Source organism: Leguminivora glycinivorella, chromosome 6 (genome assembly GCF_023078275.1).
Source record: "Leguminivora glycinivorella isolate SPB_JAAS2020 chromosome 6, LegGlyc_1.1, whole genome shotgun sequence".
Lineage (NCBI taxonomy): Eukaryota > Metazoa > Arthropoda > Insecta > Lepidoptera > Tortricidae > Leguminivora > Leguminivora glycinivorella.
Genome location: NC_062976.1, coordinates 10,515,494 through 10,542,180, shown reverse-complemented (window position 1 = coordinate 10,542,180; position 26,687 = coordinate 10,515,494). Strand labels below are relative to the sequence as shown.

General features: G+C 35.3%; 1 protein-coding gene and 1 non-coding gene across 7 annotated transcripts in view; one reads left to right on the top strand and one right to left on the bottom strand.

Moving 5' to 3' along the window:
* Nucleotides 1–26,687, bottom strand: part of LOC125227209 (protein ultraspiracle homolog) — a 70,273-nt gene that overhangs the window by 1,876 nt on the left and 41,710 nt on the right. For all 6 annotated transcript variants that reach the window (XM_048131466.1, XM_048131462.1, XM_048131465.1 and 3 more), the window contains 3 exons: nt 25,534–25,672; nt 2,528–2,670; nt 542–617 (listed from right to left, as the gene is read on the bottom strand). In XM_048131466.1, coding sequence (XP_047987423.1) covers nt 542–617; nt 2,528–2,670; nt 25,534–25,672 — 358 coding nt within the window. The remainder of the gene's footprint in view (nt 1–541; nt 618–2,527; nt 2,671–25,533; nt 25,673–26,687) is intronic.
* Trnat-ugu lies at nt 18,371–18,442 on the top strand. Its single transcript has one exon. It is a non-coding gene; the product is annotated as a tRNA-Thr (tRNA).

Sequence of the window (26,687 nt, the reverse complement as noted above, 5' to 3'; positions counted from 1 at the left end):
ATTAAGTGACCCAAGTCTAAGACAAACACAAGATTTTGATGCCAAATAAAGAAAATACCGCAATAAACTTGTAGCGATCAAAACAGTTCAAAGAACCGCAATCCCACACATCATTCGTTTACATTCGGTATTATACCATCAGGGGGGCTACCATGAAGTGCTAAAGCCGTTCAGTTTAGGTTGAGAGAAAGGGACGAAGCTATAGCAGTTCCATAGCTCCGTCCCTCTCTCTCAACCTAAACTGAACGGCTTTAGCACTTCATGGTAGCCCCCCTGATATTGAAGCAACTTTTAACTAATTATTTAAAAATATATCTATCAAACATCGTAAATTTTCTAGAAATTTCAGTGCATCATGGTAGAAATAAGGAGTTTATTCAAAATGTTCTAGGTGGAACTATTCCAGCTAGATTCGGACCCATATGGCTTTAATGCTTAAATGCACCAAAATTCCTAGAAAAATTACGTCTGCTCATTATCATTACATGAGGAAAAAGGGAATTATAAATAAGTAAAATGATAATAAATGTTATTCCCTTACCCGGCATGAGGCACATGAGCTGCGGCTGCGTGGTGCTCCGCGTGCCGTCCCCGTTCTCCCGCTCGTCCTCCAGGTACTGAAACATGCCAATTAAAACATTCCCAGCTCAAACATAAACACAAAAACAACTCTGAAAGCCTCAAAAGATAAACACGCGTTTGTTTACTTTTCGCGGCGAATTTCGCCGCCGCTAAAAGTAATGCGCTATATTTTGCCCTTGGACAAAGGCGTTATTTTACGCAGTGCACTAAAGACTAAAATTGGGTAAAAATAATAAGCTAGGTTAAATTACAGGTCTATTCACAAGAGCTGAGAATGAGGGAATGAAAAATATCTATGTGTGTGACAGATTAACCAATAAATGGTAGCTCTTGACAGTTACTACTGTATGTATACCGATGCATTCCATTCGATTCGTGCCAGCTCTTGTGAATTGACCTACACGCACGCTTGGTCCACCTAATTCGGTCGTCAGTCGCAGTACGTTGTACAGTATTTTGTCACCTTATATTAAACGAATCACTTTAATAAACCATCTTCGATATCATACAGTACTTAGTCTATTACTATTCACCAATAGACCTGTGGAAGTTATAGGTAAGGACAGGGGCGGCTCACTCCGCGATCCTTTCGCCGCGCTACAAGTACATGCCGGCGGCCGCGAGTTCGCGGCCCATTCAGTGGCGACGACCTTCGCGCGGCGCAATAGAATTCAATGTCGTCTGCACGCGTGCGGTCCGTTTGTTAATGTAGGTAAAAATTTAGAATGGCGGCGTTTTGTCAACATCAAAGGAGTGAGCCTTCTGTACTTGTACTATTATATATTCTGTGGTAAGGACTACAAAGATAGAACACATCCAAACAAATCTAAGGCCAAGTTTGGCAATTGTTTGACGTGCTTAATGGCGTCACAATAAATAAAATAGAACCCAAAGGATACCTTGTGCAGAAATCATTAAATAAAAAATATAAATGTACTTAGTTAAGGTATTAATTGAATATCTTACACATCTTTTTTCTGTCTCGTGTCTAATTAGAACGGCATCATGTTTGCATTGCAAAGAAATCAATTAAATTAAAACTAACTACAGTTTTTAAATGTGTACAACTGTACAATTTTTCCTTTTAAATAAGAAGACAAAATCGTGTCGTTACTAAAGCAAGACACATTGCCTTTTTATTAGCCATGTGCTCATTAGCAATATACGAGTTTTATGATTATTGTGCACTGTAACTTAACAAGTATTATTTTATTGTAAACGTTTTATGTACAATTACACCTTCGCAATATTTTCTAATATCCGGCACGGCATTTCAGCCAATCCAAGCACAGTGAGTAAACGAATTGACGCGCGCCATCTGTTTTTCATTATTTTTTAATGCTAGTACCACAAATTGGCTCCAATACTTGTGAATTCATTTGATTTTACGAGTAATAGTTATTAAGGTACTTTATGTTATGAGCTGTGGATTCTTCGAAATCATAACAGTTTTACGGCCGAACAGGAAACCTGTTCTTTTTTTATCAATTAAAATACACATTATAAATTTCGAACCCCACAAAAGTTGCCCTTTAATATGAACTGTCACTTGGCAGTTAGCCGACCCGACCCCTGGTATCGGTTTAGCAAGAGCTCATCAGGGTGTTAAGGATGGGGTGGGAAGAGGTTACCCAAACTGCCCAAGACTGGAGTAAATGGAGAAATATGATTCGAGCCCCACACCCCAGCAGAGGGTAAAAGGATGTAAAGAAGAAGAAGACCACCAAGAAGGTCAATCAAAGGGCCTACCTACAATAAAAAAAAACCCTGTTACAGGCGTGTGCACAGAGCAACACATAACTGACCTGCTCAACAATATACCTTTAAGAGAAAGTTATCAATGTACTTGGTGAGTAACAGAGGCCTATGGAGGGACCTAATCTTCAACAGAGTGACCTGTCACGATGCTCAGCATTGAGAAAACGAGTGAAGAAGATCAACGTACCTCCATGGACCGCCAGGCGATGGAGAAGAGCAGCAGCTCGTTCCAGGAGGCCTTGATCAGCGCCACCTGATCCTCTATCAGCAGCTGCCCGAAGTGCGGGATGTCGCGCGCCCACACCACCAGCGCCGCTATCTGCTTGTTGCCTGCAATTAAATGTTTACTCTGTTGTTACATTCTCCAGGTTGATAATTTATACTATTACCTATGTGGAGGAAAGGAAGTGGTAAAGCTGGCTAGCAGGCCAGAATAGCGCGAAGAAGACACTTATAATCACATACAATCTGTAACGGCTATAGGGCATATGCACTCATCTAGCTTCTATTCTTCTGTACTCGATTTCATCTACGAAACTGTTGTTCAACTGCGGCCATGTTTTTTCATTCATTTCATTTTTTTTTCCTTTATTTAAAATCTTTTTGTCTTAATTAACTAAACAAGTGGATATACCTGCTCCTTATACTTTAAGGTGGTTGTCCTGACGTGAATTTCATACAACTTTATTGACATGATATCTCGTCATACATAGCTTGTATGAACTTCAAACCTTGACGTGTAGTTAGTTACTTATGCATATATCTCGCATAATTCTACAGAAATACCAGTTACTCTTTAATATTAATTAATATCTCATTTGAAAAAATGGGAAAATTGTAGTCGATAGCTTGTTTGTGTGCGTGACCATGCGTGACCTTACACTGTCCGTGTAAAGCAACATGGCGAAGTCAAGTTTAATCATAGCGAACACAGATGTCATATTAACACAGGTAACCTAACTATTTAGTAACAAATTTCCTCAATAGGTGGCTACGGATAAAATTATCTCATTACAAAATAGTGAAACATATTTTACATTGCAAAAAGACTCCAGTAAAATTGGAACCATTCATTCGTACAAGTAACTATGTAATCGGATGTCAGGTAAGATTTGCTTCTTTGATAGTTTCCCGGAATCTTTTTTAATCACTAACCAGTTTAAGACCTAGATTATATGTAATAAATTTACAAGATTAAAATTAAAATGAAAGATTATATATATTTTTAACGCATTATCATTGATTTATTTACTGAACTAAAAGATTAAAATATTTATAGGAGCATTTTATTATTACCCCATTACATAATAATTGTGTCCGGGAACGTGCGGAGGGCACTTTATTTGCCATAGACAACTTGTGCATTTTTCTGCATTCATTTTTTCCTACTACCGCTTGATTTTGTTTCCGTTTATGTCAAAAGTGTCAAAACAGTTTCAAAATATTGTAAATTGATTGCAAATAAACATTTAGTTGTTTTGAAGCGTTATTTGTTCTTTGTTATATAACGGAGAAACGGATGGTGGAATTTTTTGTATAATAATTGTATATAGGTAAGTAGTAAATGACAAGTTATTGTTTAAGTAAATGTCACTGAACTTCAAAACCTACATTTTTGCTTTCATAACATAGATTTGTCTGGTCAATTAGTTTGCCCCGAACGCCGCTATGGGCAGAACCACAAAGCGGCGTACAAAAAACATACGTAAACGGCGTAAAGTAGGTACAAGCTGCCTTACAATATCACTATCATCACCATAGCACCAAATCGTATGTACCGTTTTTACTATCTTTAATTATGTATACCAAATCATACAAAACCTTTATTACTACTTACGCACGTTGACGCACTTAATGCAGTCTTTACTGTCCAAATCATATATATACAAGTAAATGATACCTCGCAAATACCTTATTGTAAATTTAATAAGTACATTTTCCATGTGCGGATTTGACTACATTCTCATACTCGTGGGCGTTGCTCGCGTTTCCTAAAATTTTGTTAATTTTGTAATGCCGACTTAGGGTTCTGTAGTCAACTAGGGACCGTTACAGTTTCGCTATGTCTGTCTGTCTGCGGATAAACTCAGTAACCGATAACACTAGAAAGCTGAAATTTGGTACCAATTTATGCATATCAATCACGCCGACAAAATGTTTTTCTAGGGTATCTATGTTTTAGCCTCTCGGTGTAAGTCACAAAAATATTTCATTATACATAAGTATTTTTCATATTGCATGACATTAATAAATATGACGATTTCAGGAGAAACCTGGCTTGGCGAAATGTTTTGTATAATACACATACTGCTGAAACGTCAAACGGTTCAACGAATGCAGAGTAAGTAAATTGATACATTTTAGTACGACGTTTTAGTAGACGAATTGATGATCCTTGATCGTTTGATACAATCAAAACAATAACGTCATCACTGTCTTCACATTTTGTGCACCAACTGATGCGAGCGAAGCCGCAGGCGAAAGCTAGTAGGTACCTAATCATTTTGTGTGATCGATTTTTGTAAGTGTTTCAACAGGTCATATTACTTACACAACAATATTTTGTGTATAGCTTAACTTCAAACTTATCATACCTGATACAAATTACTATGTCATTCAAATTGTATAGAAAAGATTTTCGCAATTTGTGACTTTTGTAGCCGGAAAATTATTTTTGGCCCCATACAAAGCTTTTGATCCTGGATAGGAATGGGATCGATTGCCGTCAAAAAGAAAGTTTGTCAAAAATGCCCTTTTTCTCGCAACCTGTATGTTTTTTTCCAAAATTGGTAAATGCCATTTTTCACCAATTGGAAATCGAGGGATGGTGTCCTTAGACCATTTTGGCGTAGTATCATGAGATCTCCTAGCTGCCCATACTGACCCGCTATCAAAATACAACCTGTATATACACACACATTACCTGATAGAAGAAAAAAAAATGTCCCAAGACTTCCATACATTTTTCAAGCTTTGCATTCCATTCCGTTACCGCCATCGCCATACAAAATGTATGAAAAAATGGTAACGGAACGGGAACAAAACCTTGGGACCCTTTTTTTCTCCTATTACGATTGAAAGAGCTCGCGATTCTCAGTTAGTATGGATTATAGGAGTGCTTTCGTTTGGTTCGGTTATCTTCTAATTTTATTATAACAGCGTATTCTTGATAACATTTGAAGACTAGGTACAAATATATATAGGTAGGTATATATATATATATATATATATATATATATATATATATATATATGTATATATATATATAATTATAATGTTAATTAGCTTTTCTTATAGTTCGTACATCTGGCTGTTGAAAAAAGTGTAAACCAACCGGGGCTGTCGAATTCGACATATCCAGTGGTAGTGAACCTTTTAAGGCCAGATTGAAGAACAAAATTATAGGTGGCTACTTACTAGTTACTTTTTATTTATGGTGAACCAATTTTAATGATTATAAACACATAAATGGTAAGTGAGGTGAAAGTAGCAATGCAATACCTGGTATTTTAGGCATTTCAAAAACTGTGAGCAAACCGTCAAAGGGATTTTTTATAACTTATAAATTATGTATAAGGTAACGTTTGGTTCCTGTTAAATTTTTCGTATTTAACAATAATTGAGCTCACTACTATAGTCCGTTCCATTCCAAAAACATATACTTTCGCTTTGTCTGAGTACCCTCAACACAAGCCTTGAGCTTACTGTGGGCCTCAGTCAATCTGTGTAAGAATGTTCTATAATATTTTATTTATTTATTTAAAGGACTGTAGGTACAAGTTTCTAATGGGTCGGCAATAGGTATCACATCAAATATTTAATAGAAATATTTGATGTGATACCTATTAAATATTACTGAATCAACTAAACTACCATCTTGTATAAAGAATACATACATTTCAATACAACAATCACCATCTCATACGGAGAAACGGAAGCTCGAAAACACAAATATCGAACTCGGAACAGATGATGATGATTGATACCAAGCATCAAACAGATAATATTAAAAACCGGCCAAGAGCATATCGGGGCACGCTCAGTGTAGGGTTCCGTAGTTTTCAGTATTTTTCTCAAAAATTATTGAACCTATCAAGTTCAAAACAACTTTCCTAAAAAGTCTTTATAAATTTCTACTTTTGTGATTTTTTCATATTTTTTAAACATATGGTTCAAAAGTTAGAGGTTATTACCGTTAAATTATTACGATTATTTCCGAAAATATTAATATTATCAAAAAACGGTTGTAGTAAACCCTTATTCATTTTTAAGAGCGTTTTAATATTTCGGCGTCGGGCGAAATTAGGAATATAGCGCAAAATAATATTAATTACATATGTTAAAATTTAAAGTAATAATTTAATTTAGTTAAAGTAATAATTATAAACTGTGATCATATTTAAGTAGATCCCGTCCCAAATATTTGCTTTTGTTATATGATGATAAGTAGGTATTAGAGTAAAGTATATATTAATATGATGATAAAATAAGTCAAATACAGGGTCTGCTGATGGAGTCAGATGTTGGTCACCTGTACCAATGAACCATATAACTAAACCACTTCGTGTTTAGGCTCGTTGGGTTCATCTCAACAAGACCTTTGACAAGAGGTGGTACTTAGGGTCTGATGATGGAGCCAGATGGTGGTCACCAGTACCAATGAACCATATGACTAAACCACTTCGTGTTTAGGCTCGTTGGGTTCGTCTCAACAAGACGTTTGACAAAAGGTGGTACTGAGGGTCTGATGATGGAGCCAGATAGTTGTCACCGGTACCAATGAATCCATGTAACTGAACCACTTCGTGTTTTTTATGTTATTCACATATGGAGTTGATTTTTTGGTGCGAGGATAGCCCGTGTATAAACAAGGCGTCCGACCCGCACAACGATAAATATTCTCGACGTTCGCGATGAAAACTCGGAGAGCGAAGCGACATACGTCTCACCTCTACGAGCTCCGGCGCGGCACTGAAATCGCAGGCGTCCGTCGCCGGTAAAATAGCGACAGGAAGGCTAGTTTTCAAAAATTGGCAAAAAATCGTTATAAAATATTATAACGACAAATGGATAACAGCAATTTAAGCAGATTGTGCAGATTATTTATATACTAAAATAACTTCGATAACGTGTAGATTTTCGGATAAATGATCACTTGTTTCGATTTATTTTCAAGACAAAATTGAGTTCGTTTTACTTTCAATTTCTCAATTTCAAAGTATTAAATGATAAATATTGTTTAATGGGCCTAAAATACAAGATATTAGGAACTTAAGTTTACCACATTTATGAGAGTGAGCTTATCAAATTGTACATAATAAGAGCTCCGAAATCTGTGCTTCACGCGGTTTTTTCTAAACGAGCATCAGAAAAAAAGTCATTACTAATTGGAAAAGCTTTTTCTTCCATAAGTTTTTTAATTAACCGACAGTTAATAAGATGTTCTAACTGAAACAAGTACTTTTACTGTCTTTTAGTATGAGTAAAGTATACAATTTTGTCGATAAATATTGTGCATTTTACAATATATCGCCTTTTTTTGTCATAGCGCTCTTAAATACCTATCCAACAATATATCACACGTTAGGGTTGGAATGAAAAAAAAAATCAGTCCCCACTTTACATGTAGGGGGGGGGGGGGGGTACCCTAATACCCCATTTTTTTCCATCTTTTATTTTTGCATTTTTTCGGCGTGGTTGATATACATATTTGTACCAAATTTCAGCTTTCTAGTGCTAACGGTTACTGAAATTATCCGCGGATCGACGGACGGACGGACAGACAGACATGGCGAAACCATAAGAGTTCCTAGATGACTACAGAACCCTAAAAATTGCATACCTTTATATTTTAGTAGAGTTAACCCCGATTAAAATGCAACCATGAGTTTTAAACCTCTGCATAATTGGGTACTTTTTGGCAGATGATACCCCGAAGAAAAGAATAATATTCATTAAATGCAACGAAGATGTGTTTGTATTTGTGAAGGTGTATTGTATATGTTTCGTCAAATTAAACAAAATTATATGTTATTGGAATGAAATGGAAAATTGTAGTTAGCTCAATTATTATTATAAAATAAAGAAAAAAAACAGGAACCAAACTTTACCTAATAAACAACCCCCAAATTTGACAGCTCGGGTTTGTTTACACTTTTTTCAACAGCCAAAAGTAGTAACGTATAATTTCGCTCAGTTTCAAAGTTATAATTATTTGAAAAACCGGCCAAGTGCGAGTCGGACTCGCGCACCGAGGGTTCCGTACAAACCTGCAAGGTTTACAAAGTTCGTTCAGTTTATATTTATTAAAAAATATATATTTTGTAATGTAACTAAAAATTTAAGGTTTTCGGAATTTTTCCTTTATGTGTGCTATAAAACGTTGCTTCATGCCAAATTTCAAGATTCTAGGTCGACTGGAAGTACCCTTTAGGTTTTGATTCCCTTGCGAGTACTTGCGAGTTTCAAAATATGCAGCTTAAATTGCTGTTTCTTTTGATTGCGTTGACATAGAAGTTTGATTTTGTTACAGCTTAAAGGTATTATAGACCTGAGTATTTGGTATGAATTTCAATTTAATACCTCTACGCGTTTATGAGGAAATGGGTAGTAAGGTTAAAATTATTAAAAAAAAATATATTATGTGATGTAACTAAAAATTTATGGTTTTCGTAATTTTTCCTTTATCTATGCTATAAGACGTTGCTTCGTACCAAATTTCAAGATTCTGAGTTCACGGGAAGCACCCTGTAGGTTTTGATTCCCTTGCAAGTGTCGAAAATTTGCGGCATAAACGGCTGTATCTTTTGATTGCGTTGGCTTAGAAGTTTGATTTTTTCACAGCTTCAAGGGACAGTAGACCTGAGTAATTGATATAAATTTCAGCTTCATACCTCCACGCGTTCCTGAGAAAAAGGGTCTTGACAGACGGACGGACGGACAGACGGACAACAAAGTGATCCTATAAGGGTTCCGTTTTTTCCTTTTGAGGTACGGAACCCTAAAAAATAAACAAGTCATTGTTATTCGTTTGTAAAGTCAGCAACAATAAACAAAGCTACATCCAAAGTGACAGAAATATACAGTAAGGTGTGTATACATCATTTTGGTACTTTTGTCTGTGCAAGACTGCACAGCATAATTATCTCAAGGATGGTGGTTCTTTAGAGCGGGGCGGAACAGGGAAATTAGTAATGTAAAATATCCTATAATGGACGGTGGTGCCATTATGGACAAAAAACAAAAATCCTTAAAAATAAATGTGTAAAATTAGTTTCTAAAAACTGAGGACATTGTACTATAAACAAGAGTCATAGAGCTGCTTAATTTTGAAGTTTCATTTAATTCGGTTATTTCTGAAGGATTTGGCGGCAAGATAAAAGTCATAAGTTTACAAAAAAAATCAGGACGAATGTTGCTAAGAGAGTTGTGTTCATTTATAAATTAATAAAAAAATAATACTCGGTGTAAACTTGAACGAGTTTTACTTACTGCATTAACCCTGAGATAGCGTATTTATAATACATACTAAGTAGTTTGTTACTCCAAAGATATAAATAAATAGTGTTAATTTTGAGATTGTCCATAACTGGAACCGGAAAACTGCATACCTCTTATGATGGACAAGCAACAATTTACGAAACCAAAATTTACAAGGAACAATCCTATGTTAAAATAACCCAAACTAATTTTATTTCGGGTATATAAGATTGACTCATTCCGTATCAGTTGGCTTTGAAAGTAAATTTTTTAAATTATTCCACTGTCCATAATGGGGGATCCATTACTGGAGAACTGCTGTCCATTATTGGAGAAGAAACACTTCGTTTTAATTTGTTAACTATGAAGAAACCAATAGGAGTATTTATTCTGTAATACGCTTGAAATGTAAAAGGAGGATAAGACATTCAAGTTTTAAGTTTTAACATGCTTAGCGGTAGAATTTATACACGTATCAGTGAAATATCAAAAACTGTCCATGATTGGGTTCGTTACCATATGAATGTATAGTTACAGCTGGCAGAAAGCAGAAAACTTGGCAGCTTATAGATTTAGAAGAAAAAATAGAAGTAGAAACACGCCGAGGTGTCAACGTTTCCAGTTTTCCCTCTCATTTTAGATCCCTATTTTCAGATTATTAACATTTTAATGAAAACCGTATAAGCAACGTATAATTTCTGAGAAGTATATTTTTTATAAAATTCTCTACACATTTTTTTTTAGAAGTATATAGCTGGAACTTATAATTTGGTCAGACTCGAGTTTTAGTGACGGGATCATATATTGAATGATATTTGATGAAGTGGCGCTGCTGATGATGATCAAAACGGAACTCAGACACAATTAGTTTGTATTTTGTATTTTTATCAGATCATCACAAAGACTTACATCGAAAATCGAAACATTTGCTGCAGTGGAACTGCTGATGATGAACAGAACAGAACTCCTGAAATCTGAACAGCATACTTACAGTGACTTTTGTATTTTTATCATACAATGAGAACTGAAATTTAAAAAAGTGACATTTGATGAATCCGAACTTCTGATGATGATCAAAACGGAACTCTACAACGACGCATAGCTCAGATCAGGAAATGTGTTCTCTTTGTTATGTTTATTAAGCACGTTGAGGTTTCAAGCCACATTTTTCTCAAGCTCGTGCTGATAATGGGATTCATGAGAAATTTAGGGAACCCCTCGAACCTTAACGAGACGAAGAACGCACGTTCATGTATTGACTATTGCATTTCAGTCCAATAATGAAAGATTTAATACCTACATTACGAACAGTAACAATATTTGATGAGGCGGAACTGATAATGATGATGATGAGAATATAAGCTGCTTTAAAACTTTTCTATATGATTGCTAAGCAATTTACCCGTCCGGCCTTACTTTTTAACCGACTTCTTTCCTGAAAATAATTAACCGACTTCTTTCCTGAAAATAATTAACCGTCTTCTTTACTGAAAATAAAGAAGAATGAGGTTATACATTCGGGTTCATTTTATGTATGTTACCCGATTACTACGAGACCAGTGATCCTATTTCAATAATTCTTTTTTTGTTTGAAAGGAGCTACCTCAAAGGTGGTCCCATATCAATCTGGAGCTGTTCTGATGATGGAATCCATGAAGAGTTGAGGGAACTCCTCAATCTTTAAAAGCACGTGTATTGTGATTTCCGTGTTTTCTTAAGCTTAAATGAAGCTGATGATGATGATTGTTTTTATAATAATTATTTTTTAAACAATATATTTTGACTGGTTACTCCGAAACCCCTGATTTGTATTTTTTTTTGTTCGAAAGGAGCTACTTTGGTCCCATGTAGCTGACAGGTGTAGATGACATCCATGCAGGTCAGGCCACATGGTCTAAAAGTTTGCCGCGCAATGTACCTGCTTGCATAGCGCATGAACTCGAAATAAAACTTACATTCAGATTTGATTTACATTATTACACACATCAAAGACTAACCAAGTCCAGTTTTCCGTGATCATGCTACATGCATGCATCAAAGAGTTAATCACGGTCTATAGGTACAAGAAGTGCACATTGAAAATGAAAATGAAAATATTTATTGATAACAATTAATATATGTCCATATTTTGTTGCCTAATATTTATGTCTCTATAGCACAATTTCTAAATTAATCAATTTAGTACAATTTTATTGTATTACTTGCTACATACATATCCAAATCGTTAAATACAATATTAAATTGCAAGTGGAATGTCAAAAAACAGTAATTTGCGGCAGAAAAATTTGTAGTTTGACATTATGTAAATTTATCAATTTCCGCTACCTTAAGGTTGTCTGGAAGAAATCGCTCTTTAGCGATAAGACCGCCTGTTGTTTACCTTTGTTCGTGTTGCTTCCTTGTTTTGTATTGTTGTATTTTATCAAGGTGTGCAATAAAGAGTATTGTATTGTATTGTATTGTAGTTTAAATTTACTAGTTGCCCTGCTCGACCTAACCAAAGACTTCTGGTGGCAATAACCTAAGGTAACGAACCCAATCATGGACAGTTTAAGAACAATTTTCGCCTGTCTTTGATATTTCACTGATAAGTGTAAAATTTTTACCGCTAAGCGTGTTAAATCTTGAATTTCCTATCCTTCTTTTACATTCCAAGCGTATTGCAAAATAGATACTCTTATTGGTTTCTTCAAAGTTAAGAAATTAAAACTAGGTGTTTTTTCTCCAATTGTGGACGGCAGTTCTCCAGTAATGAATCCCCCATTATGGACAGTGAAATAAGTTTAAAATTTTACTTTTAAAGCCAACTGATACTCAACAATTTATATACCATAATAAAATTAGTTTGGGTTATTTTAACAGATTGTTTCTTGTAAATTTTGGTTTTGTAAATTGTTCCTTGTCCATCATAGGAGGTACGCAGTTTTTCGGTTCCAGTAATGGACACTCTCAAAATAACGCTATTTCTTTATATCTTTGGAGCATCAAACTATAAAATATTTATTATAGTATGTTTTATACCTTATCTCATGCTTAATGTAGTAAGTAAAACTCCTTCAAGTTTACACCGAGTATTATTTTTTTATTATTTTATACATGAACTCAACTCTCTTAGCAACATTACTAAGAATTCGGCGTGATATTTTTTTCAGTAAACTGACGACTTTTATCTTGGCGCCATATCCTTCAGAAATAACCGAATTAAATGAAACTTCAAAATTAAGCAGCTGTATGACTCTTGTTTATGTTACAATGCCGTCAGTTTTAAGAAACTAATTTTAGATACTTATTTTTTAGGATTTTTTTTTGTCCATGATGGCATCACCGTCCATTATAGGGTATTTTACATTACATTTCATGTATGCTACCTACCTATACCACAAATAAAACTGTTAAAATATATTAAGAATAGAAAATAGAGAATCGAGAATTTATTTGCATACCACATACAATGCATATGTATTACATATTATGTAATGTAATTACGCCAACTGGTCCTGTTACATTTAAGGACCGTAATAATTTATGAAGACAATATTATAACAGTAACAGCGGTGAGATAGTAAAATTTGAATAAATTTTCATTAGTGAATGTATATATGGCAAAAGTTTTTTTTTTGTTTGCGGCTTTTTAATACATTATCTTAAGTTGACATATAGGAAACTATTGATACTGAATAAAAATGGAATCGTTGGGTATTCAAAGTTATATGAGAAAAAAAAACAATTAAATTGTATGGGAAACGTTTTTCTTGATTTGTGGATTTTCTAGCCGGATTTTTTTTGTCTAATACAAGCTTTGGATCTTTGAATAGAAATGGGATCGATTGGCGTCAAAAAAAGTTTGTGAAAAATTATATTTTTCTCACAGCCTGTACGTTATTTCCGTAATCTGTAAAAGCGAATTTTCACAAATCAAAAATCAAAGGAAGGTCTAAGACCATGTTTGATTGCCAGCACGGGATCTGGTATTTGCCTTTACTGACCCGCTATCAAAATACACCCTGTATACATGTGTCTCATCATTTACAGAATCCCACTTATTAAAACTTACACGTTTTAATATTTACACAGAGGTGTTCTGGATGTCGTAAACATCCAATTTTGTAAAACTGTTTACTTTTTCATATATGTACATTTTTCCATATTTTACAGATTACCCATTGAAACTTGAAAACAAGATGATTTTTTTAAGTTTATAAAAGCTTCACTGCAATTAACTTAAACTAAATCCTTTTCAGCTCACTTTCGCAGTTTCAATTCATCACGTGACAAGCAAAAGCTACTAAGTATTATTACAAGTTCGAACCTAGTGACTCCACGTAGTATCAAAACAAGGTTGATTTGTACTTATTTTGTCGTAATTAGTAACTTTTGCTAACCTGACAAATCGATTATCGCTTGATTGCTTTAGTTTTATGGCGCATGTACATTATTAACATTAGTTAATTTTATTTTCCACTAGCACATTGAATCACCTGAAAAGGCCATCACGGGAAGCATGGTCGCGCGATAGACGATAAAATAGCAGGCCGTCCCTGTCGCACTATCTGTAAGCGCGATAGGGGCGGCCTGATATTTTATCGTCTATCGCGCGACCATGCTTCCGGTGCATGCCAGGATAAGCTAAGTGAATCTGCCCCCAGCGAGTTTTGAGTTGATTTTTTTTTTATTGATTCGTCTTTGTATTAGTATCGTGTATGCCAAATTTCAGCTCCCAAAACTTTATAGTTTAGTAATTAAAAAAAAAATAACGAAATTTGAACTTTCTTCGATATTTTTTTTTCTGGGCAGCCGATTTCGACGTGCGTCACGTATATTGTGCATAATGTGCATGTAGGTAGGACAATTATATGATATTCATTTTGTGTTATATTGCCATACAAAAACTGAAAAAAAAATGAAAAAGAAAATCATTTTTTTTAAGTATTATCGTGCAAGCGACACCTCCAGATTTTTCATCAAAGTAAGCCTCTTTAATAAGCTACCAAATGAATATAAATACTTAATTTTATCTGTCGTAGAACAAGGTGTTTTTTTTAATTGAATAATACATCACAATACATTTACTCCCATACACGCTCGTTAAAACGAATCGCTGACAAACTCCAGAGAAACGTGCGCGTTGGTCATAAACACTGCAGGCCACTAATAAAAATTAAAAATAAATAAATATATGAATATGTTTTTTTTTATAAAAAACGTCACAAATGCAAAAAACTTTCCTTATACAATTTGTATGATTTTTTTTTTCACATGGTATTTTCTGATGCCAATCGATTGCATTCCTATTCAGTATCGAAAGTTTCTTTGAGCTCAAATTGCGGTAGTGTACCTACTAAAGAGCCACAAATTGAAGAAAACTTTTTCCACATTTACCCCATAACAAAATGTATGGAAAATGTATCCATTGATTTGTGGGTTTTTAGTGCAAAGCAAGTATTGATACTGGATAAGAATGGAATCGACTGGCATCAAAAAAACTGTTTGTAAAAAATAGTTTAATTTTTGTAGATATCTACATAATATACACACTATGGGGGAAATGTGGAAAAAGTTTCCTACAATTTTCAGCTTTTTAGTACATTACCGGAAGTTGAGCCCTAAGAAACTATTGATAAGAAAATTGTTTTTTTTTTTTTGGTTTTTGTATGGCAATATAACATAAAATTAATATCATTTAATTGTCCTACCTACATGCGTAATATACGCGATGCACGTCGAAATCGGCTGCCCAGAAAAAAAAAATATCGAAGAAAGTTCAAATTTCGTTTTTTTTTTAATTACTGAACTATAAAGTTTTGGGAGCTGAAATTTGGCATACTCGATACTAATATAAAGACAAATCAATAAAAAAAAATTCAAGCCAAAACTCGCTAGGGGCAGATATATAAATATAAAAACACAAAAACAACTGTGTGATACTTTACAGCACGACCACGGATGATTTTGTTATTTCTGTTACGGTAATAAATTAAAAGTATTTTTTTGCGCTTACCTTTTTAAAAAAGTACCCGCATAGTTTCAAAATTTCGACACTAGTTGTGGTCGTGCTAGATACCATCTTTGGTTTTTGAACTAATGTAGATAGTACAATTTCAAAATATTTATTTAGCATTCATTTGACCATCAAATTAAACATAAATATAGTATGATGGTGCCAGGGAGAACCTTCCGGTACTAGGAAGGTTCTCCCTGGCACCACCATACATGTAGTACAAAAAAGAATTTTTTTTTCGTGAATTTGTACCGTAACATAAATAATAAAATAATCCGTGGTCGTAATTACTGTATACTGCTACTGCTGTATAGTATCACACAAACAATTTCACTCAAGTGTATGACTTTTTTAGCTGATCATCAAGCACAAACGTCGGTGTCAGATGTCCATAACGGACGTGTACTCCCAAAGGACACGAGGAAGCATACAAATCAATAAAAATAATTTGTATATAAATGCAGTAAATACAATATTGATGTTTTTAAGTATACTACAAACCATGTATGTTCGTCTTCAGTACAGATGGTGCTTTTTTTACGCACTAGTGCGAGAAGTTGTTCATTATATGTAGGCTTGGGACTTTTGGATGCTCGCTATGGTTCTGTCATCCGCAGAGTCGCCATTATGTTAAAAAAATTTTTTCGAAGTCCCATTACTAGTTTTATGTACTCTGCCTACCCCTTTATGGGATACTGGAGTGATTGTATGTATGTATAGCACTTAGACCATAATGTATGACAATCCGATAGATTTGCGATTAAAACTACCTAGTCGCCAATAACTAGACCCCGGATTCTTGTCGCAAGACGTCCCAATAGTTATATACTTAACTTGCGGGCCGAATTATTTTGTATGGGTGAAACATTTATTTATTTATTTCTAATCATTTTTAAGTAAAAGTTATCTAATTACATTTCTTATGTTCTATACTCACCAGCTCACCACCGTTAAGTTTGCCCGTATTACGTTTACACCCATGTATACTTAAATAATAAAATAAGATAAGAATAAATTATTTTCACTACATTAAATTTGTCCAGCACAAATTAAACAACGTGGAGCAGGAGACGCATACGGGATGGTTCCGGCGCCCCCGAACAGCCGGCAGGCGAGGGCTGCGGACACAACATGTCACCATTTGGATTTTTAATAAACTGTTTTAGCTAATAAAATACGATTAATATGAAAGTCTATTTTTTCCCTCAGAAGTGTGTTAAATAACGTCTTATGAAATATGTGTGCATTGTCCATTACACACGTCAGCTCTCTTACGCGCACTAGCTTTGCTTGCATGCACAATATCAGAGTATTTCTTTTTTTGCCAGTTTTTATTTGATTTTTTTAGAGAAATTTAGGTCAATTGTACTCAGAATCACGAGTACTTTCAATCTCACTGGGAGACAAAAAGTGTCCCAGAATTTCATACATTTTTGTTACTTTCCTCTTTTGTTACCCCACACAATATGTACGGGAAATAGTAACAAAATAAGAAAAAATCGCATGATTTTTTTTTAATTACAATTAAGGATTGAAAAGGCTAGTGATTCTGAGTAGAATTTTTTTCAAAAATATCGTATTTCATAAAAGTGGCAAAAACAAAGAAATGCTCATCACCTCCTGTGATTACATGTGTTGGTCATTAGACCAACCTAGCATATACCTGAATAATTACTAGGTATAGGACTTTTTATCTCATACCGTGATTCTAAAATCCGTGGAGTAGCCATATGAAAAAATTTCGAAGTCTAAGTCCAACAGTATGTAGTCAATTTGAATTTTGAACTAATAATGTTGTATGTTATAGGTATAAATCGAGCATAGTTAAATATTATATAATATTATGATAAAATTTACTAATAATAACATTATTCAACTACAACTAGGGAACAAATCAAATTATTTTATTGAATATTTTTCGATTTGTTCTTTTTTCAAGTAGTCACACTACTATATATAAATTATAAATTTAAATAGATATCATACACGAAAGAAAAAACGACAAGGCCCACTGATGGCCGAGCCGGGAATCGAACCCGGGTCTTCAGCTTACGCGGCTAACGTCTTCACCACTAGACCACCCGCCTGCCCACCGCCGCCGCCGCCGGCGGGCGGGTGGTCTAATGGTGAAGATGAAGATGTTAGCCGCGTCAATACAACTAGGGAAGAAATCAAATTATTTTATTGAATATTTTTCGATTTGTTCTTTTTTTAAGTAGTCACATTACTATATATAAATTATAAATTTAAATAGATATCATACACGAAAGAAAAAACGACAAGGCCCACTGGTGGCCGAGCCGGGAATCGAACCCGGGTCTTCAGCTTACGCGGCTAACGTCTTCACCACTAGACCACCCGCTCTAGTTGTATAGATGCCGGCACCGGCTAGTTGTATAAATGGCAGCACCATCTCTCTCGCTATATCGTAATGCTGCAAAGGATTCGTATAGGAGGTGCAAGCACTAATTGCTCGCCCTTAGAGTTGGTCAAAAGGCGCCTAGCCTTATCAAAGATAAGATACTCTAGAGAAATTTCGTCGGGTACCACGGCGGGCGGGTGGTCTAGTGGTGAAGACGTTAGCCGTGTAAGCTGAAGACCCGGGTTCGATTCCCGGCTCGGCCACCAGTGGGCCTTGTCGTTTTTTCTTTCGTGTATGATATCTATTTAAAATTATAATAACATTATTCGTTAAAATTAACTATTATTATTAGTAAGTTCGAATAAAATGAACTCAGTAACGATGTTTACATATTTATATTTAATATGACATCATACTGTTGGACTTGGAATTATTTTTATATGGTGACTCCACGGATTTTAGAACCACGGTATGCGATAAAAAGGTATGGCTAATCATTACATTTCATATAGTGTTGTTTCCGCACTAGTTCGCAAAGTGACCGTATAGTACATTACTTGACATTTCGAAATTTCCAAGGGTCATAAAAGGGTCAGCACGAGCACAGAGCCGCCAGACCTTCCTAATTTTCTCAAGTATGAAACAAATGGGATAATGTACCATATGCGTTAGAAAATACTGTTCGGTATATAAATATTGATATACATAATTTTCTGACTATTTCCGCCGATCGTTTACCAGACGCTTGAAAATCTTTCTAACTTACCCTAATTTTTTGAGCGAAAATGGTTAAGAAATAATGATTATGAATTCCTAACAGAATTTTCTGATATAATTGTGGAATATGAAATAGAGGCGATACATTTTAATAAGTTGCGAATTGAGGACGGACTGCGGAAAGAAAATATCACTTGTTGCAAGCTATCCAAAAACGGTATGTATTAGTGTGTAAGTACTTGTGTGACTCATAAATATATGTACTAATGTTTTGCAAAATTATTTATGCCCGTGAAAGTACACAAATACCTACACACCTGTTTATTATAAGCATGTATTGCCACAAGTGTCTGTAAAAATATCTGTAGGAATTGCATAGCTTTTGCGTCAATGTGTCGAGCTATGTTTCAACGATTCTAATTTCCTCCCTAAATTCACAAGATGACGGAGATCTGTCAAATGGTTGAAGAGAAAAACGTGAGATAGATGTATGTGATGACAATTCTGTACTCTTTTCGATGGTTGTCAAGTCACATACCTAAAATAAACATTTTTTTTAATTTAACTTTAGACGTTATTAACTGCGGCATACGTTTGTTTTTTTTATAAGGGTCAAATTTGAAGGAGATGAATTTCTACGTATTTAGATAAAATTTTAAAACGTTATTACAGATATGTTTGTGGCAATACATGCTTATAATTATATGAATAAACAGGTGTACTTTCACGGGCTTTGAATAATTTTGAAAAATATTATCAAATATATTTATGACTTTTTAGATGCTTACATAATATATTTATGAGACTTACTCTGATTAATATGACAGATGATTTGTGTACATATTTTTGAATGATTAATATGTTCAGATAAAAATGTACCTTTCTATGCGCATTTATTTTTGAAGCCTTGGATTTGCTCATATATATATATAAACTCGACTGTGCTTCGTGGAAACTACATTGCCATTCAAATATGAATTCCATCAAGAGAATGGTCCGGATGCTTCATGTGCATCAAATACCTTTTTATCACAATTTATGTAGAAGTTCCAGATAATGAAGCACCTTATTGTACTGCAAGCATAAGGATCCTCTTGATCAAGAAAGTGATCAAAAAATGTTTGAAATTTAAAATATCAAGCTTTAGGTAGGTAACTAAAATGTGTATGTCAGGTAACGCAGCATTAATTGTTCGTGTAAGACGATAACATACATAATTTGTACGAATCAGGTAGGTCATAAACGTTACTAAAACTAAAATATTCCTCCCTGGATCGTACCTGGCCCAAGTCCCCATTATTCCCGCTGCATTACCTCGCTGGACCAGATACGACCCAGAACGAGGATCGCAGCCCCTCTCCCGCAAACGACGCCCTAACTCTTTGAAAAAAGAGCGAGCCTCTGAACCCCAAGTCCCCGCCGTCTCAATTGCCACCGCCATTTATTTATTCATAATTTATGAATAAATAAATGGAAGTTGACGATAATATTAAAACATCGAGTAATGGTTGGCACAAAAGTAATGAGACACTTGGTTTACGTTTAATATTTTTTATTATTATTACAATACAAAAAGCTTAGTCGATGATGTAATCACCATTAGCATCTATGACTTCTTGCCAACGATCCGGCAAAGTTTGGATGCCTTTCGTCCAGAACTCTGATGGCTGTGCCTCGAAAAAGTTGTTCAACTCCACCTGTACATCATGGAAATCATTGAATTGTTTACCCCGCAAATGTCGTTTCAGGGCTCTAAACAAATGAAAGTCTGATGGTGCGAGGTCTGGAGAATAAGGTGGGTGGGGTATCGTCTCCCAGCCCAAGTTCTGCAGCTGTTGGCGAACGCTAGATGCGACATGACGTCGAGCGTTATCATGTAGTAAAATTACAGTGGCTCGTCTTCGTCGTTTTTTCTTGATAGCAGAAGATAGTTCGGTGAGCTGTGTTGAATATTTGTTAGCGTTTACAGTTTCATTGTGTAATAGTTCATGAAACAGCATGCCTTGCGAGTCCCAGAAACAACAAAGCAAAACTTATAAGCGGTTCTTTTGACTCAACTTCGGTTGAGTTGGTGGCGTTTCTTCTCGAGGCAGCCAAAAAGCACGACGTGTATCGTTCTCATAATAAATCCATGATTCATCTCCCGTAACCAGATCAGTCAAAAACTCTTTACGTCGGGGTCGCAGCAAAAGTGATTGACAGATGACGACACGGACTGCACGACTGGCGTCGGTAAGGATGTACGGTACCCATCGAGCCAAAACTTTTCGATACCCAAGCTCATGCAGATGGTATTCCACAGCGTGGTGACTGCAGTTAAGTGCTTCCGCTAATTCACGAGTAGTAGCATCAGGATTCGACTGTAGTTCGCAGCGTAAATCGTCATCATTGAATGCAGGTGGTCGCCCTGAGCGTGACTGACTTTCAAGGCTCCTGTCTCCTGATTTAAAACGGTCAAACCATCTGGACACCGTGGCATGGCTTGTACTTCCAGCGCCCAATGCAGTGTTGATATTGTCAGCCGCAGCCCGCGTACTGTGGCCTAACAAGTACTCGTATAAGTAAAGTGTTCGAACTTGTCGCTCGTCCATTTTATTTCAATCTAACTAAACCAATCACGAGGGCGGCTTTATATACCCTCACATTAGAAGTACCTAGAATTTTCTACAACATACTAGAATATTATCGAAAACAATTAACGTAAGAAAGGAAATGTATAGAGTTTTGTAGAGTGTGTCATTACTTTTGTGCCAACCCAATATATTCAGGATGTTCAAGTAAAGGTATCACTGCCTCTAACCTCCTTGTCGCTACGAGCAAACATGACTAAATGATGAAGGATAAGTAAGTACGAAATTTCCCCGTGTGTTTATATTACTATTAATTTATATCGAGTTAATACCTACACACACGCGACAACATGATACGTTTTGCTTAAGAAAGGGTCCCATAAACGATTACAAGCCTAAATTAACTATTAATCGTTTGACTTTGTCTCTTATTTTAGCTTATATAAAAATGAGATAAAACATATGACCAATAATAACTGCTTTCAATTTGCTTTACATGCTAGTTTTTGACAGACGACGATTTTTTTACAAAATTGTACTATAACAGAACTGTACCTACACAAGTTTTTTGTCAGGTGGTCTGGCCTCGATCTGGTCCGTGACCATAGACAATCCGCCGAATCTCCTGCTAAAATTAAGTTCGTCTGGATGCGCCTTTATAATGAATTATTTTTGCTGTGAATTCATATCGTACACCGCGCCATCTAGTTTACAGTTTTGTCCCTAGTTAGCTAGTAAGGGTAATAAGAAAAACCCATGTTTTTACTAGTGACCTCTAGTCTAATTTGCAGCAACGGTTACAAGACTGACACTTACGGATGACAGTAGATACGCTAGTGTGCGTGAATGCAAGAAATTGTAATATATTGCAGTTTTTACATGATATTAATGAATTGAGACACACTTGAGCTTCATATTTCTCGGATTGGGTGCCATATTTTTTTTTCTCCACGCCGAATCCAACATGTTTTGAAAAATTTCTTGACTTTTAGAAAAAATGGTGATAATTTGCAAATTGTGCACAGTAACGCCATCTTTTAGTGCTTGGTCGGCAGGAGATCCCGGGACTTCCACCTTAAATACTCCTTATACATACCTTACAAAATATCTAGTTTAAAGAGAGCAATTAATTAATGCAATTATTATTGATGCTATTAACGTAAGAATATATTAATTAAGTAGTTGCATATAAGGAAAGGAAGTGAAAAAGTTGAAGCTGGCTTTCCAATAAAGCACATTTAATAAGTAAAACCACAACGTCTTGAATTTCAATCGGTTGTGTAGCTTGCCCTTGGCATTAATTTCTTACCAACTTTTGACCTGTTTTATAAAGAGGGTAATATAATGTTTACTAAAAGGTACACAGAACAGGCGATGTAGTTTATTTGCGCGATACTCAAGTACCCATAATAATAAAATTATAATTAGTTTAACAGAAGCATCGTCTCGTTCTCGTTAACATACTGTGCTGTTATTATCGCAAGAATAACAACAGATATAGGAGGCACGCATAGGTACTTAGGTATGAGTAAGTTGAACAAAACGGTCGTTTTCCCTAACAAGTCGCGAATGATATCTATCCATCGGGGCCATCAAAAACTAAAGCGAAGACGATTCGGAATACTAAAACATTATTCAGAATAACAAACACAAACTACATTCCACTTTTTCTCAGCGACTTGGCAAGCAAGAGGAAAAATCCCTTAAAAATAACGCAACTTTTTGCCTCCATCGAATTGATCTACTTATTTAATTTTTTATGTCAACATTCATACTTTTTATTGTTCCGTAGTGTTGTGAGACACGTTTTATAAATATTTATGATGTCACAAATATGTAACGGCCAATTATTTGGTGTGATGCTAGCCAATAACACGTGATGTTTAGTTTTTTCAGGACCAAATTGCCACGAGTAAGAAAAATAACTGGAATATCACGACCTGTTGTGTCAAAATGTAATAAATAATTTTTAAGAAAAAAAAACCGCCTTCCTTTGGGGTTCTGGTGATAAATACTTTCAAATGTTGGATTATGTTATCAATTCGTCTGTATATTTTTTAATGTTTGTTATTCGATATCTCCGTCATTTCAGAACCAATTTGAAATTTGGATGATTCTGAATTACTTACAGATGAGAATGATTATCAGAACGGAACTCTAACCAGGTCCCACCACCAGAACTGGGTTCTGAGAAAAATGGGACCAATCTGTATGCATATACATTCAATCAAAAAAAAATAATTTCAAAATCGGTCCAGTAACGACGGAGATATCGAGGAACAAACATTAAAAAAAAAAAAAAACAGACGAATTGAGAACCCCTTCCCTTGAGATTTGGAAGGCGGTTAATAAATATGCATGAATGCATCGGATCCCATAGTGATATTCACAAATGATATAAATAGGTAGAGGACCCTACACATCAAGAGGCTGCGCAATACTTAGGTAAACTATATGTACGTATAAGTAATATAAGCATACCTCTAGATAGTTTCTCACAAAACGAATACAGGTTACTAATGGATGTATAATAAAATATACAAACAAATCAATTTGCGTCCTCCGTCGATATTAAATTGACTCCCATTAGCGTGCCAGATTACTGTAATGATAGTCAATTGACAAATCTATATTAAACTGATCTTCTACGTATTACAATACAAATAAAGTGCTTTTCGTTATGCAGAAGATACGCCGCTGTTTTTTATTAATCCATTGCAAATGAAGAAATCAAATAGATTTTTAGAATGTCTAAATACAAATTAGAATCAATATCGTAGATTTTATTATTGGACACAAATTTTACCAATTTATAATTTACATGTCTTCACGATGTTTCATTTCAACAGAATAAATGTTTATAATAAGGATGACTAAAATACAAGGCAAGTCTTCATGTTTTCATCGCTAAACGAAGCTTACGTTTCCTATTTCCGAGTGTGTTCGGATAAATAGTATTGGACGTGTTTTAATATAGCGTTCTCATTATGTCAGTCATGTTATGATCGGGGGTAAAGATACCCCTTCAATTTATTGGTAAAGTCGATTTGTACATAGACGCTTACTTATGCTTGTGAAGAATCCATACTTACTAATATTATAAATGGGAAAGTGTGTGTGTCTGTTTGTTTGTCCGTCTTTCACGCCAAAACGGAGAGACGAATTGACGTGATTTTTTAAGTGGAGATAGTTGAAGGGATGGAGAGTGACATAGGCCACTTTTTGTCTCTTTCTAACGCGAGCTAGGCCGCGGGCAAAAGCTAGTAATCAATAAATAACAAAAGAAGTACCATTTTTTTTTAGTCTTATTGGAGCCCTTGTAAATTTCGAAGTCCGAACAAATTTCGTATAAATCTGAACCGTTTAAATCATTTACACTCTGCAGTCGTAGCTTATCATAACGGAAAGCATTCGGATGTTTTTATCTAAGTTTTGACAGCTGTCTGCATCCCTATTTAATCTTTTTACCATGCACGCGTAACGCGTTGTTTTAAGTACAAAAGATGCGCTACAATAAATCCAGCTACTAACAGAAAATACACAGCAGAAAACTGGAACACATTTCGGATAATGTTACTTTTATGAATATTTAACAGATATGAATTTATTAAATACATACCTACTATCAGTACAGAGAACACGTGCACTCCAAAGGAGCATATATACTGGTTAAAAAGTCTCTTTCTTAATCTTGCGTTGGGTTCCTAAACCCACAGCCGGCGGCAGTGACGAGTAGCAGCCATAGGGGTACCCCACACTAGCGTCTTTTGAGCGTCGGCATCTTATCGTCGTCTATACGCAGTCTTGCCAACATTGCGCAAAGAAACTGGCATGGAGTTGACTCGAGAGACGCTAATGTGAGGTGGCTCATAAGTCACAAGTTGGAGACCCAGCGATCCGACCGTTCATTTCCACCTATAGTCGCCGCTCACTGCTGCAGTCGTTGCCCAAAACTCATAGCTTAGCCGTTAGCTAATAATAGTTTGTCTTTATCTGTCATCTTGACTTATGTATTTAATGAGAAAGAGATAAAAGACAATTGAACAATCAGTTTTTTTAGAGTTTACCTATCTGACAGAGGCTGGAGACGGGCACGCGGTACCGCGGCGGCACGTTGGTGTCGGAGCCGACGCGCAGGAACTGGTACTCCTCGCTGGGGTCCGCCACCAGGGACTCCATCTCCAGGAGTCGCTCGATGGACAGCTCCTGCACAAGAATTACAAATTTATAAGGAAATACGGGACACTAGTTAAAATTGTTTTTTTTTTGTCATAATATTCTAACACTATGATTTTAACAGCAAAAACGAACACTAAGTAGTGTTAGTGTAGTGTTGTAAGTACAACGGTCAGGATTTTTTTTATACCACGTCGGTGGCAAACAGGTATGCGGCCCGTCTGGTGGAAAGCGGTCACCGCAACCTATTTCGAGTGTTAACTACGGAATTACAGATCTTATTTTGGTAGTGTCTTCAATTGTGTACCAATTTGATTGACATTAACGAAATTATGTTATAAATACAAAATACATAGGTAAATTACATTTTTGAGACGCAGTCTTTGTCAAGGTAACAGTTATTATAATATTTATTTATTGATACAAATATAATTTCTACCTGCGCACCAAAACCTTTTATTCAACATTCACAAAATTATTCCAATTCTACTGTTTTTGTTTTAATTAACCATAATATGCAAATTCGGCTGTCATTGCCAACAGTTTCGTCTAACAAAGCCCTCAAGCAATTTTGTATTTTATTCCCTTGGCATAAGTTATAAAACACATATTGTTGGACTTTAAGGTACATATAAAGTCTAATAAGCGAACGATAAAGTTATATTGCACATACGAGTCTGTAATTGCTTTGAGAACTATTTAAATATAAAAACTTATTAAAAGTTAGTTATTACGCCAACAACGGGTTTAATATATGTAAAATATAGTATTATGTATACGTCTGAGTTTAAATATAGTATCTGTAAAATGCCGCCAAGGACGAATATAATATGACGGAATATTTTTTGAAATGTCTGTCTAGACTAGATACGACTCAATGTGACTAATGAGTACCTACGCGATGAAATCAAAGTAATGTATAATGACAGGGATCGCCAACCGGCAAAGCAAAATACAGTTTTACAAAAAAAAAATCAGTTTCATAAGTTAGAGCGGTTTTGCACTACATACGATCTGAACCCGTGAAAATACTATCCGTATAGTA